The 12,437-nt window shown below is 39.9% G+C and overlaps 1 protein-coding gene across 7 annotated transcripts in view; it reads left to right on the forward strand.

The window, feature by feature from the left end:
- The first annotated feature begins 5,030 nt into the window (after window positions 1-5,030).
- ELN (elastin) overlaps window positions 5,031-12,437 on the forward strand; it is a 79,654-nt gene continuing 72,247 nt past the window's right edge. For 4 of the 7 annotated variants that reach the window (XM_075196625.1, XM_075196628.1, XM_075196630.1 and 1 more), the window contains exon 1: window positions 5,031-5,140. In XM_075196625.1, the coding sequence (XP_075052726.1) occupies window positions 5,062-5,140 (79 nt within the window). In that variant the 5' untranslated portion in view covers window positions 5,031-5,061. The remainder of the gene's footprint in view (window positions 5,141-12,437) is intronic. The other 3 variants (XM_075196623.1, XM_075196626.1, XM_075196629.1) reach the window with 2 other exon arrangements.

Genomic DNA, 12,437 nt, shown 5'->3' on the forward strand with positions numbered 1-12,437 from the left:
TAACAGCACAGAGAGTCTGATGCGGAGTTGGACATATGCCCATCTGCATAGCAAAAAATCAACAAATTTGTACTGCGCATGCCCAGATACCAGGCCATCATATGTCCACATGCAGACCAGCACGTATTTACACTTGCATCCCCTTACAATAGGGATGTGGGGATGTGGGAGGAATGGGGCGGTCTAACGTTGGCTGAGTACAATAAGGGCATTTTTACACAAATGCTGTTGTGGCAGACCAGCATGAAGACATATATATGCTTGTCAGTAGCTGTATCTTTTGCACCTGCTATAGATGGCTGGAGCAAATACACACTGATGGTGATGATAACGGTCACCAGCATTAGCTAGCCACTTCTGATTGGCTGATTGCAAATTCACCTCTGAAGCTGATAGGTGCTTCCTTCATTGATTGTGAATATCTTATAGGATTTTGTGGAAGAATGTTAAAAATTATTTTTTTGCTACTTTAATTCATATTTTAAAAGGAGTATTATATCTGCTGTATTATATCAAGCTTATTAGCGGATGTGTTTTTTGCTAGCAAAACAAATGTTAACAAACTTGTGCTTATGACTTGGTTGTATGTATGTGCATGTTCGTTTATGTACGTCCAGGGGCAGGCTGGGCTGTGGGGCATCTGCCCCCCGGGCCGGTCCCATAGTGGGCTACCTTGGGCTGGGTCACTGGGCCACCTGCATTTTTTTCCATTAGAATAGGCTGCTGAGTCACATCATGCCCCCCGAACTAAAATTTGCCAGCCCTCCCCTGTGTTTGTCTGACGTAAACTTGGCACATATGTTACGGGTGCAGACAGTTGTAGAAGTGGAAATTAGAAGTGGCAATATGCAAAATGTGGGTGGATGGAATCTGTTAGTTTTACAATGACGGCAGTAGGAGAAGTAGCGGTATGGCATACCACTGTATACTGGCCCACTGCGACCACTGGGTGTAGAGCTAGATTCCTCTGACTCAGAATATGGGGCTAAATAAGCTATTTTCACAGGCAGCTCTTTTGAGCGTAAATAACACCCAAGATGCGTCCAACTCAGCAACAGGCCCAGAACGAAAAATTGTATAAATTATTGCAGCTGCATTTGGAATAGACGGGAGATTTGAACGCTGCATAAACCAGTAAGAATGAGGTTACAGTAATCATGGCAGGAAAGTGCAAGAGCCTGAATAAGTGTTCTAGGATTTACAAGCAGTTTTGTTCTCAGTTTCCTTCCTATCTGCCAAATATAGATAACTACAACATGCCATTTTGTAGCTAGCAATATTATAAAAACACATTCAGGGACATTTATTTACTATTGCAGTGGTCAGGAAACAAATACAAAATAAGAGATAGAACGCTAATGTCAGACAGCAGCATTAGTGTAACATTTATGATCGGTAATGTATAGCTCTGCTTCAGTCCGTGCGGCTTAATCATCAGCATTTATTTATATAGCGCCAGCAAATTCCGTAGCGCTTTACAAATGAATAAAGTAGTAATTAACTTTAATTTATACTTATGTAAGAAAATCTTATTAACCTGCCCATTATTTATAGCAATAGGCCTGCGTGTAGGGCAGCTGCGAGTGTATCTGGCAATTTTGAGTGGGCATCCTAGAATTGGATGTGATCAATTCACATCCCAATGAACTGAAGTAGAGATGAACTGAATGTAGGGCTGCACTAATTCTCTGTAAACAGTTTATATCCTTCTGTACCTCACTGGTGGTGAGCTGATCCCTGGCTCCACCTGGTTACTTATCCCTGGTTTGTGGTGCAACACAACACTGTGGCTTCTCCACCACCTACAAGCAATGTGAAATGTAACAAGGATGCAAGCGCACTCAGAAAATCAAAGGAGACCGCTGTTAGTCTTCTTATGTTGAAATAATATATTTTTTACCATTCACAGCAAAAAACGATCAAGGATAAAATGGGTCAGCAAGTTAACTAGTTTCATGCGTGCAATGGCATTCTTCAGAGGTGCAACCACTTCCAACGCTAATAATGATACTTTTTCAACATTAGAAGACTAACAGCAGCTTCCTTTGATTGGAGCGAGTGTGGTTTACTTGCTTGTTACTGTCAATTCACATCATACCCTGGAAATAAATATTGTGATGCAGCTGAGGGGGGTTTCCATTCTCTTTATAGACTGCACTGGCCATTCTGACTAAAGAAACCACTGCAGATTCAAATTGTTTGAGTGGATACAAATATAACAACCTGCGCCCTGTGAGACTAGCAAGAGGTATCATACTATCCTCCGACTGTGAGAAAAGATTACAGAATGCTGTGGGTTTCTTGTAAAACCGCAGAAGGAAGCGATGCATAGTTGGCCACAATAGTGGGTGACTTTTACATCTTCAACAGAATAATTGAAGTAGAGTTTTTTTAAACACTTTATTTAGAAAGGAAACAGATAAGAGCAAGTGCAATAAACAGCGCAATCCCAACACACAAATCGTTTCCATTAATTTTTGCATTATGTAGTGAGCAATGGTGAACTAGGGGAAAGAGGGACGAGATAGTATAGGAGAGAGGGAAGAAAGGGAGGGCCGGTAAATATCTCACATGGAATCAAACATCAGGCATAGGTAAACAAACATGCAACAATACATAATAGACACAAAAATAACCAATCATGCAGTATGGTCCAGAGGAATATGTTGCCCACTTCAAAGAACCCGGAGGCAGCTCGTGTCCTAAGCTGGGAAAGGAACGATAGCTCACAAAGCACGGAACAGGGCAGAGGTAGGCAAGCAGCTACAACTTTCTGTATAGTACCAAGGTTAAACTTGTGTGATTTGTCATGGATATAGTAACTGATACTTTCCATGTTCGCTATATGCCATAGTTCTTAATAACCAATATGGAGGGTAAGGATTTCTCCAGTGGTTGGCTATAAGGGATTTGGCAGCAGCGAGGATATGAGAGATCAATTTATTATAAGGAGCGCTCTCATCAGGCAAAGAGCAAGACATGGAAGGTCCAGGGGTCCTTAGACAATGGACGCTCTCGGAAACAGAGTTAATAACAGAAAGACCATGTTCCAGAAGGGGACTGTGCGAGGACAGGTCCACCAGATGTGAAGAAGAGTATCTCTCTGGTCACAATTCCGCCAGCAGCTCGGAGTGGATGTAGAGAACATCTTGGAGAGCTTGTCAGGCATATAATACCACCTATAATACAATTTGTAAGCCATTTGGTTAATTTGCGGGAAAGAAGTGCTAGTGGCAATCCCCTCTCTAACCTCCTTCCAGCAGAATTCATCTGGAGTAGTACCCAAGTCCTTCTCCCAATCTCACTAATGGCAGTCCTGAGAGTCCAAGGTATTCCAATCAGCCAATTATTGATGGAGAAGATCATACCCTTGGTGAGCGGAGATTTCAAACATAACTGATCAAAAATTGTAAGATCTCGGAGAGTATCAATAGGGGAAAGGGACGTAAAAAGATGACAATCCTGAAAAAATTCAAAGTAGAGATCATATTTTTGTTGTATATCTGACATGGAGGCCCACGTATTATTAATGAGGAGGTCATGGATCACCCTGATCCCAGCTTGGATCCACTGCTAAAAATGAGGAGAGGAGTTTCCGGGAGAAACCAGGGGGAGCGGCACCAGGGGGAAATAGGGGAGGGCAGTTTATATCTGGATCTGCACTACTCCTAGAGAGTTAAGAAAACTTTAAGGGAGTGGAGGGAATTAGCGATGTGAGGCTGGTCAGCACTTGAAAGGCCCCAGATTGAAACCAAGAAACAGACTCCAGTAAAATGTGTTTCCAAGTCCACCAAAGCAATAGAATGGTAGGGGCATAAGTGACCGCCAATTTACGCAATGTAATAAAACTTAACATCCAGGGAAACCTCAGCCCCCCTCTTGTGAACATCTACGGAGATTCCTGGTGGTTTAATGCCAGACAAATTTCAAAAAAGAGGATTGTTTTTCAATAGCAGGTAATTTTGACTGAAGGATCCATTCATGAGATGGTGGGTAGAAATCACCAATGTAGCCCAGTTCTTATTCTGCTCTATACCAATCTATCTTATTACTGCACTAAATTGCACTACAAATATGGCACCCCATGCCAGATGTGTGAAACAATTAGTGAAATAAGGAAGATATGCGAATTGGATGTTAACAGAATATTGAACATTATACAACTCTTGGCATCCTCTGCACTGTCTGTCTGCATTATTACAATTGAGTAAGGCTCTATACATGTCAGCCATAAAAAACACATGTCAAATTATAGATAAAAAGCTTCAAATGTCATTTCAGTAGATAAAAAGATGTTAATAGCATTGTACAACATTAGCAGTGACTGCTCACTAATGTCTGTTTTAGGATAGTGCACCTGATCAGCGATCACATCTAAATGTGTTTCAAGTCAACATATATGAACATTATATACAGCAACAGATCTTGGTGACATGTTTCTTTTTACAGTAGAAAAGTACTAGAAACTAGAAACTTCGATACTGCATTTTATTGTTTCACAACATGATATACTCCAATAATGAAGGCAAATGGTTTCTTTTTCCTCAAGTGCAAACATTTATACATGCTGGAAACAATTTGCTTAAAGCACATTCTTCTTTTTTTTCCCCACTACAAGTCTTGCACCTGTGCGTGAAAGTATCAGGATGAGTTCATTGATAAAAACTGGACATCTCTTTGCCCCAGTGTACAGCTAGCAAATTAATTTGATAAATCCTCTGTGAAGAGAGTGAAGGGACAGACAGACAGAGAATGAGAGAGACAGATAAACCCAGAGAGGAGAATTCGGCACCCCCCTTCCTGGCTCTGGTCCCACGTCTATTTCAGCCAGAATTGCAGAACGTCAGCCAAGAAAAATGAAAAAAAAAAAAGAAAAGAAAAAAAGGAAACAAAACAAAATAAAATATTCCCCCTCCTCTCCCAATATTAAGGGGGTGGGATGGGGCTGCTGGCACTGTGAGAATGACGTCGTGTCTCTCACTGCCCCTCCCTTGTTGGGGATGTGAGCTGAGCGGCGGGATAAAACCCAGCATGTGTTTGGGGACGGGGGCATTGTGAGACATGGAGAGCATACGGCCTGCCGCTCCACTGCGGAGCATCATCCTGCTGCTTGCCTTCTGCCAAACTACTCTACAAGGAGGTGAGTGACCACGAACTCCAGTGCACTTTACTCTAACTCTGTAGTCTTAAGAGACATGGCGTAAAGACACCAGCTCTTTCATTTTACAAATGTTTTATGTAGGTTAAATTTAAACTGTTTTTTTAGGGTGAAGAATTCCTTTATACAGAACATATTTATTGATTACTTGACATTTACTAGATGGTCTTCATAACTTTGCATTGCTCATGCTACAATGGTCATATATGCATTACATACATAACTGCATACCATATACATTGCATTCACCAATTCTGCAAACACATCACATTTTTATATATTAAAAACTACAGAATTTCATGAATATCCTATTATTATTCCACGTGCATGCAATGCACCTCATCTTACCTTCCAAAATTCATGCCCTGACCCCTGCTGTGTGCTGTCAAACTCAGCTCTGTGGGAAGTTATAACCTGAATTCTGACACTGGTCATTCCAGAAACCTTCTGCAGTTCCATCTCAGCTCCTGCTACACACAGCACTGTTACAAAACACAGTTAAAGCCAATTTTTGACTCTTTGGAGTAACTAATGCTTTTGCAAACAGATGTGAATTCACTCAGTTTACATATGACACTGACATTCACAAGCAGCGTAAAGAAACCTAAACAGTGTGGGGCCCTGGGAACAGCATAGGGTACTTTTTAAATGAACAGCTTTCAATGAGGCACATTTGGTAAGGAGAGCAGACATATCACAGGTATGTGTTCTGGATTATACCGCAGGACCCTTATAATTGACCCTTTCACTGCCAGAGGACACATTGTTACAAAATGAAAATATAAGAGGTGTAGACATGGATATTTTGTCACATAACAGCCACAAGCAAACGTCCTCCTAATGAAATAAGTTTTCTTTTAAGGTGGCATTGTTTTACTCTATGAAAGCTGGTGCCATCTATTGTACCAGTGTCAATCCCGTCCATCCATGCACATGATAAGTAACATACATGCAATTTAAACCTGTGTTGGCTTTTAAGCATCATGCATATTTTATTACATTATTTTATGATCTTTCATATAAGATAGATAAGTTATTTCTTATTTAGGCAGCACAAAAAGGACACATACCTAGATACACGTGTAGAGCTGAAGCTCTCCTTGGATGCCAAAGAAAAAGCACACATATTCAACTAATTAAAGAATAACTGTTGCTCAGTCTGAGACTTTAGTTTTATGATGTACTGTCCAGCAAATGTCAGTGATAGTCTTTCATCTAGAAGTGTTTAGGCACAGAAATATGTCTACTAATAGAACTGTATAGTGGGATGGATACTACAGCACTGACGGAAGACTGGGTCTAGTCTCGCAGAGGAAACAAGTGCATGAATCATTGCCAAGTTTACATGGATCTAAGTGCATTTGAGAGTGAATTTCACAGTGATTTACAGCTGTATGTCTTGTTTATCTAAGAAAGCTGTGCACATGCGAGTTGAAGTGCATTGGGGTTGATATGCACATTTAACACTTATTGAGGTTGATGTAGTAGAGTACACATGTAACTATGATATGTAAACATGTTTCCTGCTATAAAAAGAGTTAGTGCACAGACCAACTAAATGGGGACATCCTGCATATGCACTCCTTATGTGTAAGCCCTGCTGTCACATTGCACCTCTTATGTTTCCAATACACTACAATGAAGTTTATTTTTAGTACATGTTTTCTTAAATGGAACATGACAGACTGCTTGTTCTACAGATCTCAGCACTGTAGTATTATTTCTGACTCTGCACATTATGCAGAAAATGTTGTTTATGTTACATGTATGGCAGATTGTGGGTAAGATTATAGTTCACAAGAATAGTGTAGGTTTTAGAACATGTTCTAAGAAGGGATGGTCAAGACGTACATAGATTATTATTTTCAGTTTATCTACATAAAACTATTCTAATGAACGTTCAGGAACTTTGCAAGCATTACATTAACATATAGTTATGCATTAATCTTTTGGAAGTTTATAAGTTAACATCCCTGAAATACCAGAGACACAACCATCGATGCAGTAAAATTGTTGCAAATGTTTTCTACATGATTGATAGTCTGCCCTATTTATGTTACTCAGTTGCATGTTTTATTGATAGTGACATACTGTTTGTGTTAGCTTTTATGGATTATTTGTGGTATTCTGTGTTATAGTCTATCATTGATTCACTTTTATATTTATATTGTATCATTTGTGTGTTGTAGGAATCCAACAAATGTCTTTTATTAGAGGTGTAACTTTCAGCTTACGCAAAAACATTATATAAATAAATTAATATCAGTTGATAGATATATGTTCTATAAAGCATCCAGACTAATGACCAGACTCATCTTCTAATTTTACAAACTCTAGCTAAGGAAGGGTGCAATACTTCAACATTCTGCATTCAATGAAGAGGGTTGTTGTCCATGTTGCAGACTAGCTCAACGGTGCATGTTCTAGGGAAGGGCTCACCACCCATGGTACAGATCATGGTCTCTCAACCTGCTGTAATTTTACCCCCAGGATACTTAGTACAGATTCACGGGGGATGTCCTCTAGTTATAGTAAGATAAAAATAACAGTTTAATAAATAAGCAATAAATTAAACATATTCAAAGCAAAGCAGCAGTGGTGTTATTTTACAAGCAAAACGTTAATGTTTATGGCAAAATTTATACACATTTGGGGGTACTTGGAATTCATTTACAGAATTTAGAGGGTTATTAGAGTAAACTGTTGTGCAATAGTGGGTGCTTGGTAAACTTTCCTTATTATAAGTGGGTACAAGATACAAACATGTTTGAGAAACCCTGAAATAGGTTAATTCGGGATTGAGGACATTCTCTTAAAGAGTTTGCTGTTCATGTTGTGGACAAGCTCAGCTTAGCATGTGCTATTGATGCATCATCATTTTTCATGTTCCATGTAATGGATGAGAGTCCATGTTTTAGACTAATTTGGCTTTGCATGTTCTATGCAAGGGATCACTGTCCATGTTTTAGGCTACCTCCAATGTGCTTACTCCAAGGCAGCATGTTTTATGCAAATAAAGTGCCCCACAATGCAAGCTTCTGTATGATACTGCTAATAGTCATGGACTCACAATTGAAGTTTTACACTACTTCAGCTGAGCATGTTCAAGGACGTGATTACTGTCCATAACTCATAGCAATAGGAGGTATTGTCAACGATGAATTTGCTGCTCGCGTTTTAGAAAAGTTCAGCTGAACGTTCTATTGAGGTGATCTCTATCCATGTTATTCTTAGATTTAGCTGAAATCCATACTCAAAGAGAACTGTAGTAGATATCTGTTTCTCTAGAAACTCCAGATGTTTTCTGTCAAGGGAAGCAAAAGCTTTTACTCACAAGTGAAAGCTGACACATTCACATCTGACACGAAAGCAATAGTTGGAGCTGTTAACTCCTTCCTGACAACACAGACCTGCATACCTACAGAGCAGCAGGGCTGTTCCCTACCAACAGACAATCCCTAGCTACAGATTTATCCAACTGCATCAGGAAAGTCATGTCAGGGGTCAATGACACAAGAAGTGTCTTTAGTGGATAAGTTTCTTTCTGGTACTATTGGGGTTAAGAGAACAATGCTTTTAGTGCCATTCAAGCATGTTGATTACAAGATCAAGTATCTTGATTATGCACATAGTTAAGCAATAATGCAGTATCATGCACTGTTATGCCGATGGGTCCACTCTGGATAGGCTCATATCTTGTCCCTTTAATTTACTTGTCTCTCTATTTCAACTTTTTATGCCCACTTGATGTTCACCAATTATTACTGTGTTCAAAGTCTTATAAAATATCTGAGATCATTATAGAAACTGTCCACATTCGTATATTTACAAATCTCTGATGTGAAAGTTAAATCCAGAGATGTTCTAGTTTTTGTAGTAACATTAGATAAACAGCAACATAAAAACAATAACAGATGTGCTCTCATAGATCTGTTGCAATTGTTTTACATTTTTTTTTTCTACAATTGTGAAACATCAGTGAATCCCCTGTTAAGTGATTAGACCATCAAGTACAAGGACACAGTACAAAAGAACTTTAATTGAACCTCGGTAAGGTGCCAGGGATTTCAGATATCATTTGTGGTTGAGGAAATTTAACTAATTTTTTTTTTTTGGCTCTGTTAACCTCTTCGCCCTGAAGTTTTTCTCCCATACTGAGCCTATTTTGGCATATTTTGAATTTGTCACATTCCAACATCAATATCAGCAATAAATTTTTGCACTACCTACACAATTTTTTTTCTTGTTTATTTCCGAGTACTTTGGATTTTCAGGAAATATCATTAGTTTGCTTATATCTACTGACACTGCAAAGACTATATACCCAAAATGGGCAAGAAATTTTTTTGTGATTTGCCATCAATCCACCTTTCCAAAACAGCAAAAAGCAGGACAGTACACATAGGTTTTCATAATAAAAGCTGCACTTGAAAAGGATCATGCATTTTTGCTAGTTTGCACTGTTTTGAATGAATGTATAAAATGTGTAGGAACAGTATGAGTAGCCCAACAAGACATACCATTTTGAGAATTAGACTATCTACTGCAGGGGTGTCCAACCTTCTAAGCCACATTGGAAGACGACGAGTTGGTTTGGGCCTCACATAAGATACACTAACAATAACGATAGCTGATCATCCAAAAAACCATGGAAAACATAGTTAACATATATATATGAGAAAAAAAGTGATATATATATATATATATATATATATATATATATATATATACACAAGTTAACCCGTGCATGATACTCATGCATTCTAGTCAAATCAAGCTACTTAAGGTGTTAAAAAGGTTCTTGTCATGCATTTGGGCCATAGCCCAGGCCTCAACCACCAACCACTCCCCACTGTCACCCCTGGCAACCACCAACCACTCCCAACTGTCACTTCTCCTTCAAGAAATATATATATATATTTTTTTTAAATCTTTATAAACACTTTTAACAATTAACAAATTAAATTAACAAATTAAAAACATCTTAGTATACAAAATTTCAGCCCTTTCTGAATTTATTTTTCCACACACACTAAGAATTTAGTAGGTCAGTGTATAACTCCGCCCAGCAGGTGGCGCTGCAGCTTGGTTTTATTTTTTCCACACACACACACAAACACACACACAGACTAACACACGCCACTAGACATTTATATTATAGATATCACTTTTTTTTCAAATCCCCCTATACTTACCTTTCAATTGCCCTGTTCAAAAAATCCTCTCTAGTTATTATACTATAATCACTTTTTGTATTGTTTTGATGCAATATCAATAAAGTGCATTTAAGCCAGGCATTGTATATCAGGGTGCCCTGACCAGGCATGCGGTACCTGACATATACATCACTGTGACCCCAAATTGTGACCTGTTTTGCTAATTACACCACTATGTTAGTTAAGGGATAACAACTTATAATGGGCAAAAGAGAATAATATATAATGCCCCATTAGTATTACAAGTAGAAGTATGTAGCAGGGAGATAAGGTCCATGATGCTCCAGGACCAGGTGACTTTTATTCACTGGTCAGCGTCCCTTGAAATAATAAAAAAAATCCCCCTTAACTTACCTTTTAATCGGCTTGTTCTCCTGTTCTCTTCTCTTCTTTTCTGCAATTCTGTGCTGCTGATTGTTCTTCTCGCGCGGGTGACTCCTCTGTGCTGCGCTCCGCAATGGATGTTGGGCGTGATGACATCACGCCCGACATTCACTGCGAGCACCGCACGGAGGAGGAGACAAGGGAGGGAGCCGGAGTACCAGCTGACGTGACCGCGTGACCGCAAGGTAAGTATTTTCTTTTCTTTGCATGATTTTTTTTTTCCATTAACAGTGCTGTCCCCTTGCCACAACCAAAACTCCTTCTGGGCCACATTTACAGGCGTGCTGGTCCGCATGCGGCCCGCGGGCCGCGGGTTGGGCAGCCCTGATCTACTGCATCAAATGAGGGTACCCCTGAATTATTTTGAAGCTAGCATGGGGGAAATTTGAGCACTATAACCCCCTTCGCTGGACTTAACACTTTCTGTAGTGGGGTGTTATTGTCTGATGATAACCAGACAATAACTACTAAGGGGACTTATCATATCACATATGATCACCAAACAATAAAAGGTGATGTCATTACGCACCAAGCAATGACGTCAACATTATGCGGCTCTTCTCCCAGCCCCCACTAGCAGGAAATACTGGCAGAGGCCAGGTAAGTATCATTTTAACTTTAAACCCCTTATGTAGGAGTCCCATCTAATCCTTAGCACGTTGGAGCTATATGTGCAGAGTCACACTCATCCTAAGCACTGAAAGGATTAATAAGAACTAAGGATTTGACCATTTTTCACAGTATGGAGAATATACAAAACTGAGCACTGTTGGCCTTTCATACTCCACAGGAGTTAATTAAAATGTACGGCAATGTAACCCACATATAATAGCAGCTGTGTATATTAAAATTCAACTGAAGCATAAGCATATTTTCTGAACTGTCAGACACTTTGCCCAGATATTGCTCTGTATTAATGTTGTAGACTCCCTGGTGACTATTTATTATTTGCTGTGCTGAAAACTGGAGCGTTGGAGCAGAAGAACTGAGGAAACTATCCTCATCGAACCCAATGCAATCTTATACTCTGACAGGGCTGGTCCATGCTTGCACTAGATTTGGATCCAGCAGACTCTGTTACATGATACTTCTCCCAGTTGTGCTTTTAAAAGGTTTTTAGGCATATCCTTTCCAGAAGATACTGTAGTATGAGGTTTGGCAAGTGGTTGTTTCATTTTCCTATTGTGTTCTAAGCTAAAATAAAAGGAAATACTTTTTAGGTGAAAGAAAGCTGTTAATAAAAAAAATAAGAATCATTCTTGCTCTGCTCTTTTTCAAGTTTCAAGCTCCAGCAAGGTTTCCATTTCCAATGCTCAAGCAGGGCCGGTGCTAGGGTCCGCGGCGCCCTAGGCAAACTTTCAAAATCGGCGCCCCCCACCGGGGCATTTTCAAAATCGGCGCCCCCACCCCGCACACTTACAAAATAGTGTGTAAGTGTGCAGGGTGGGGGCGCCGATTTTGAAAATGTGCGTCTTTTCTTACCTTAACTTGCCTCCTCTCTGCTCTGTCTGCTCCCCTCCACTCACTGACACTGTCAGGTCGTGATGATGATGTCACGCCCGACAGTGAGTGAGTGGAGAGGAGGAGACAAAGCAGAGAGGCGGCGGTGGTGAGCAATAGTCCCTCCCCCCTCCCTGTGGATGTATCTGAAGCTGTGCGGCGGCCGTGAAAGGTATGGT

Source organism: Mixophyes fleayi, chromosome 2 (assembly GCF_038048845.1).
Source record: "Mixophyes fleayi isolate aMixFle1 chromosome 2, aMixFle1.hap1, whole genome shotgun sequence".
In the NCBI taxonomy this organism is placed as follows: domain Eukaryota; kingdom Metazoa; phylum Chordata; class Amphibia; order Anura; family Limnodynastidae; genus Mixophyes; species Mixophyes fleayi.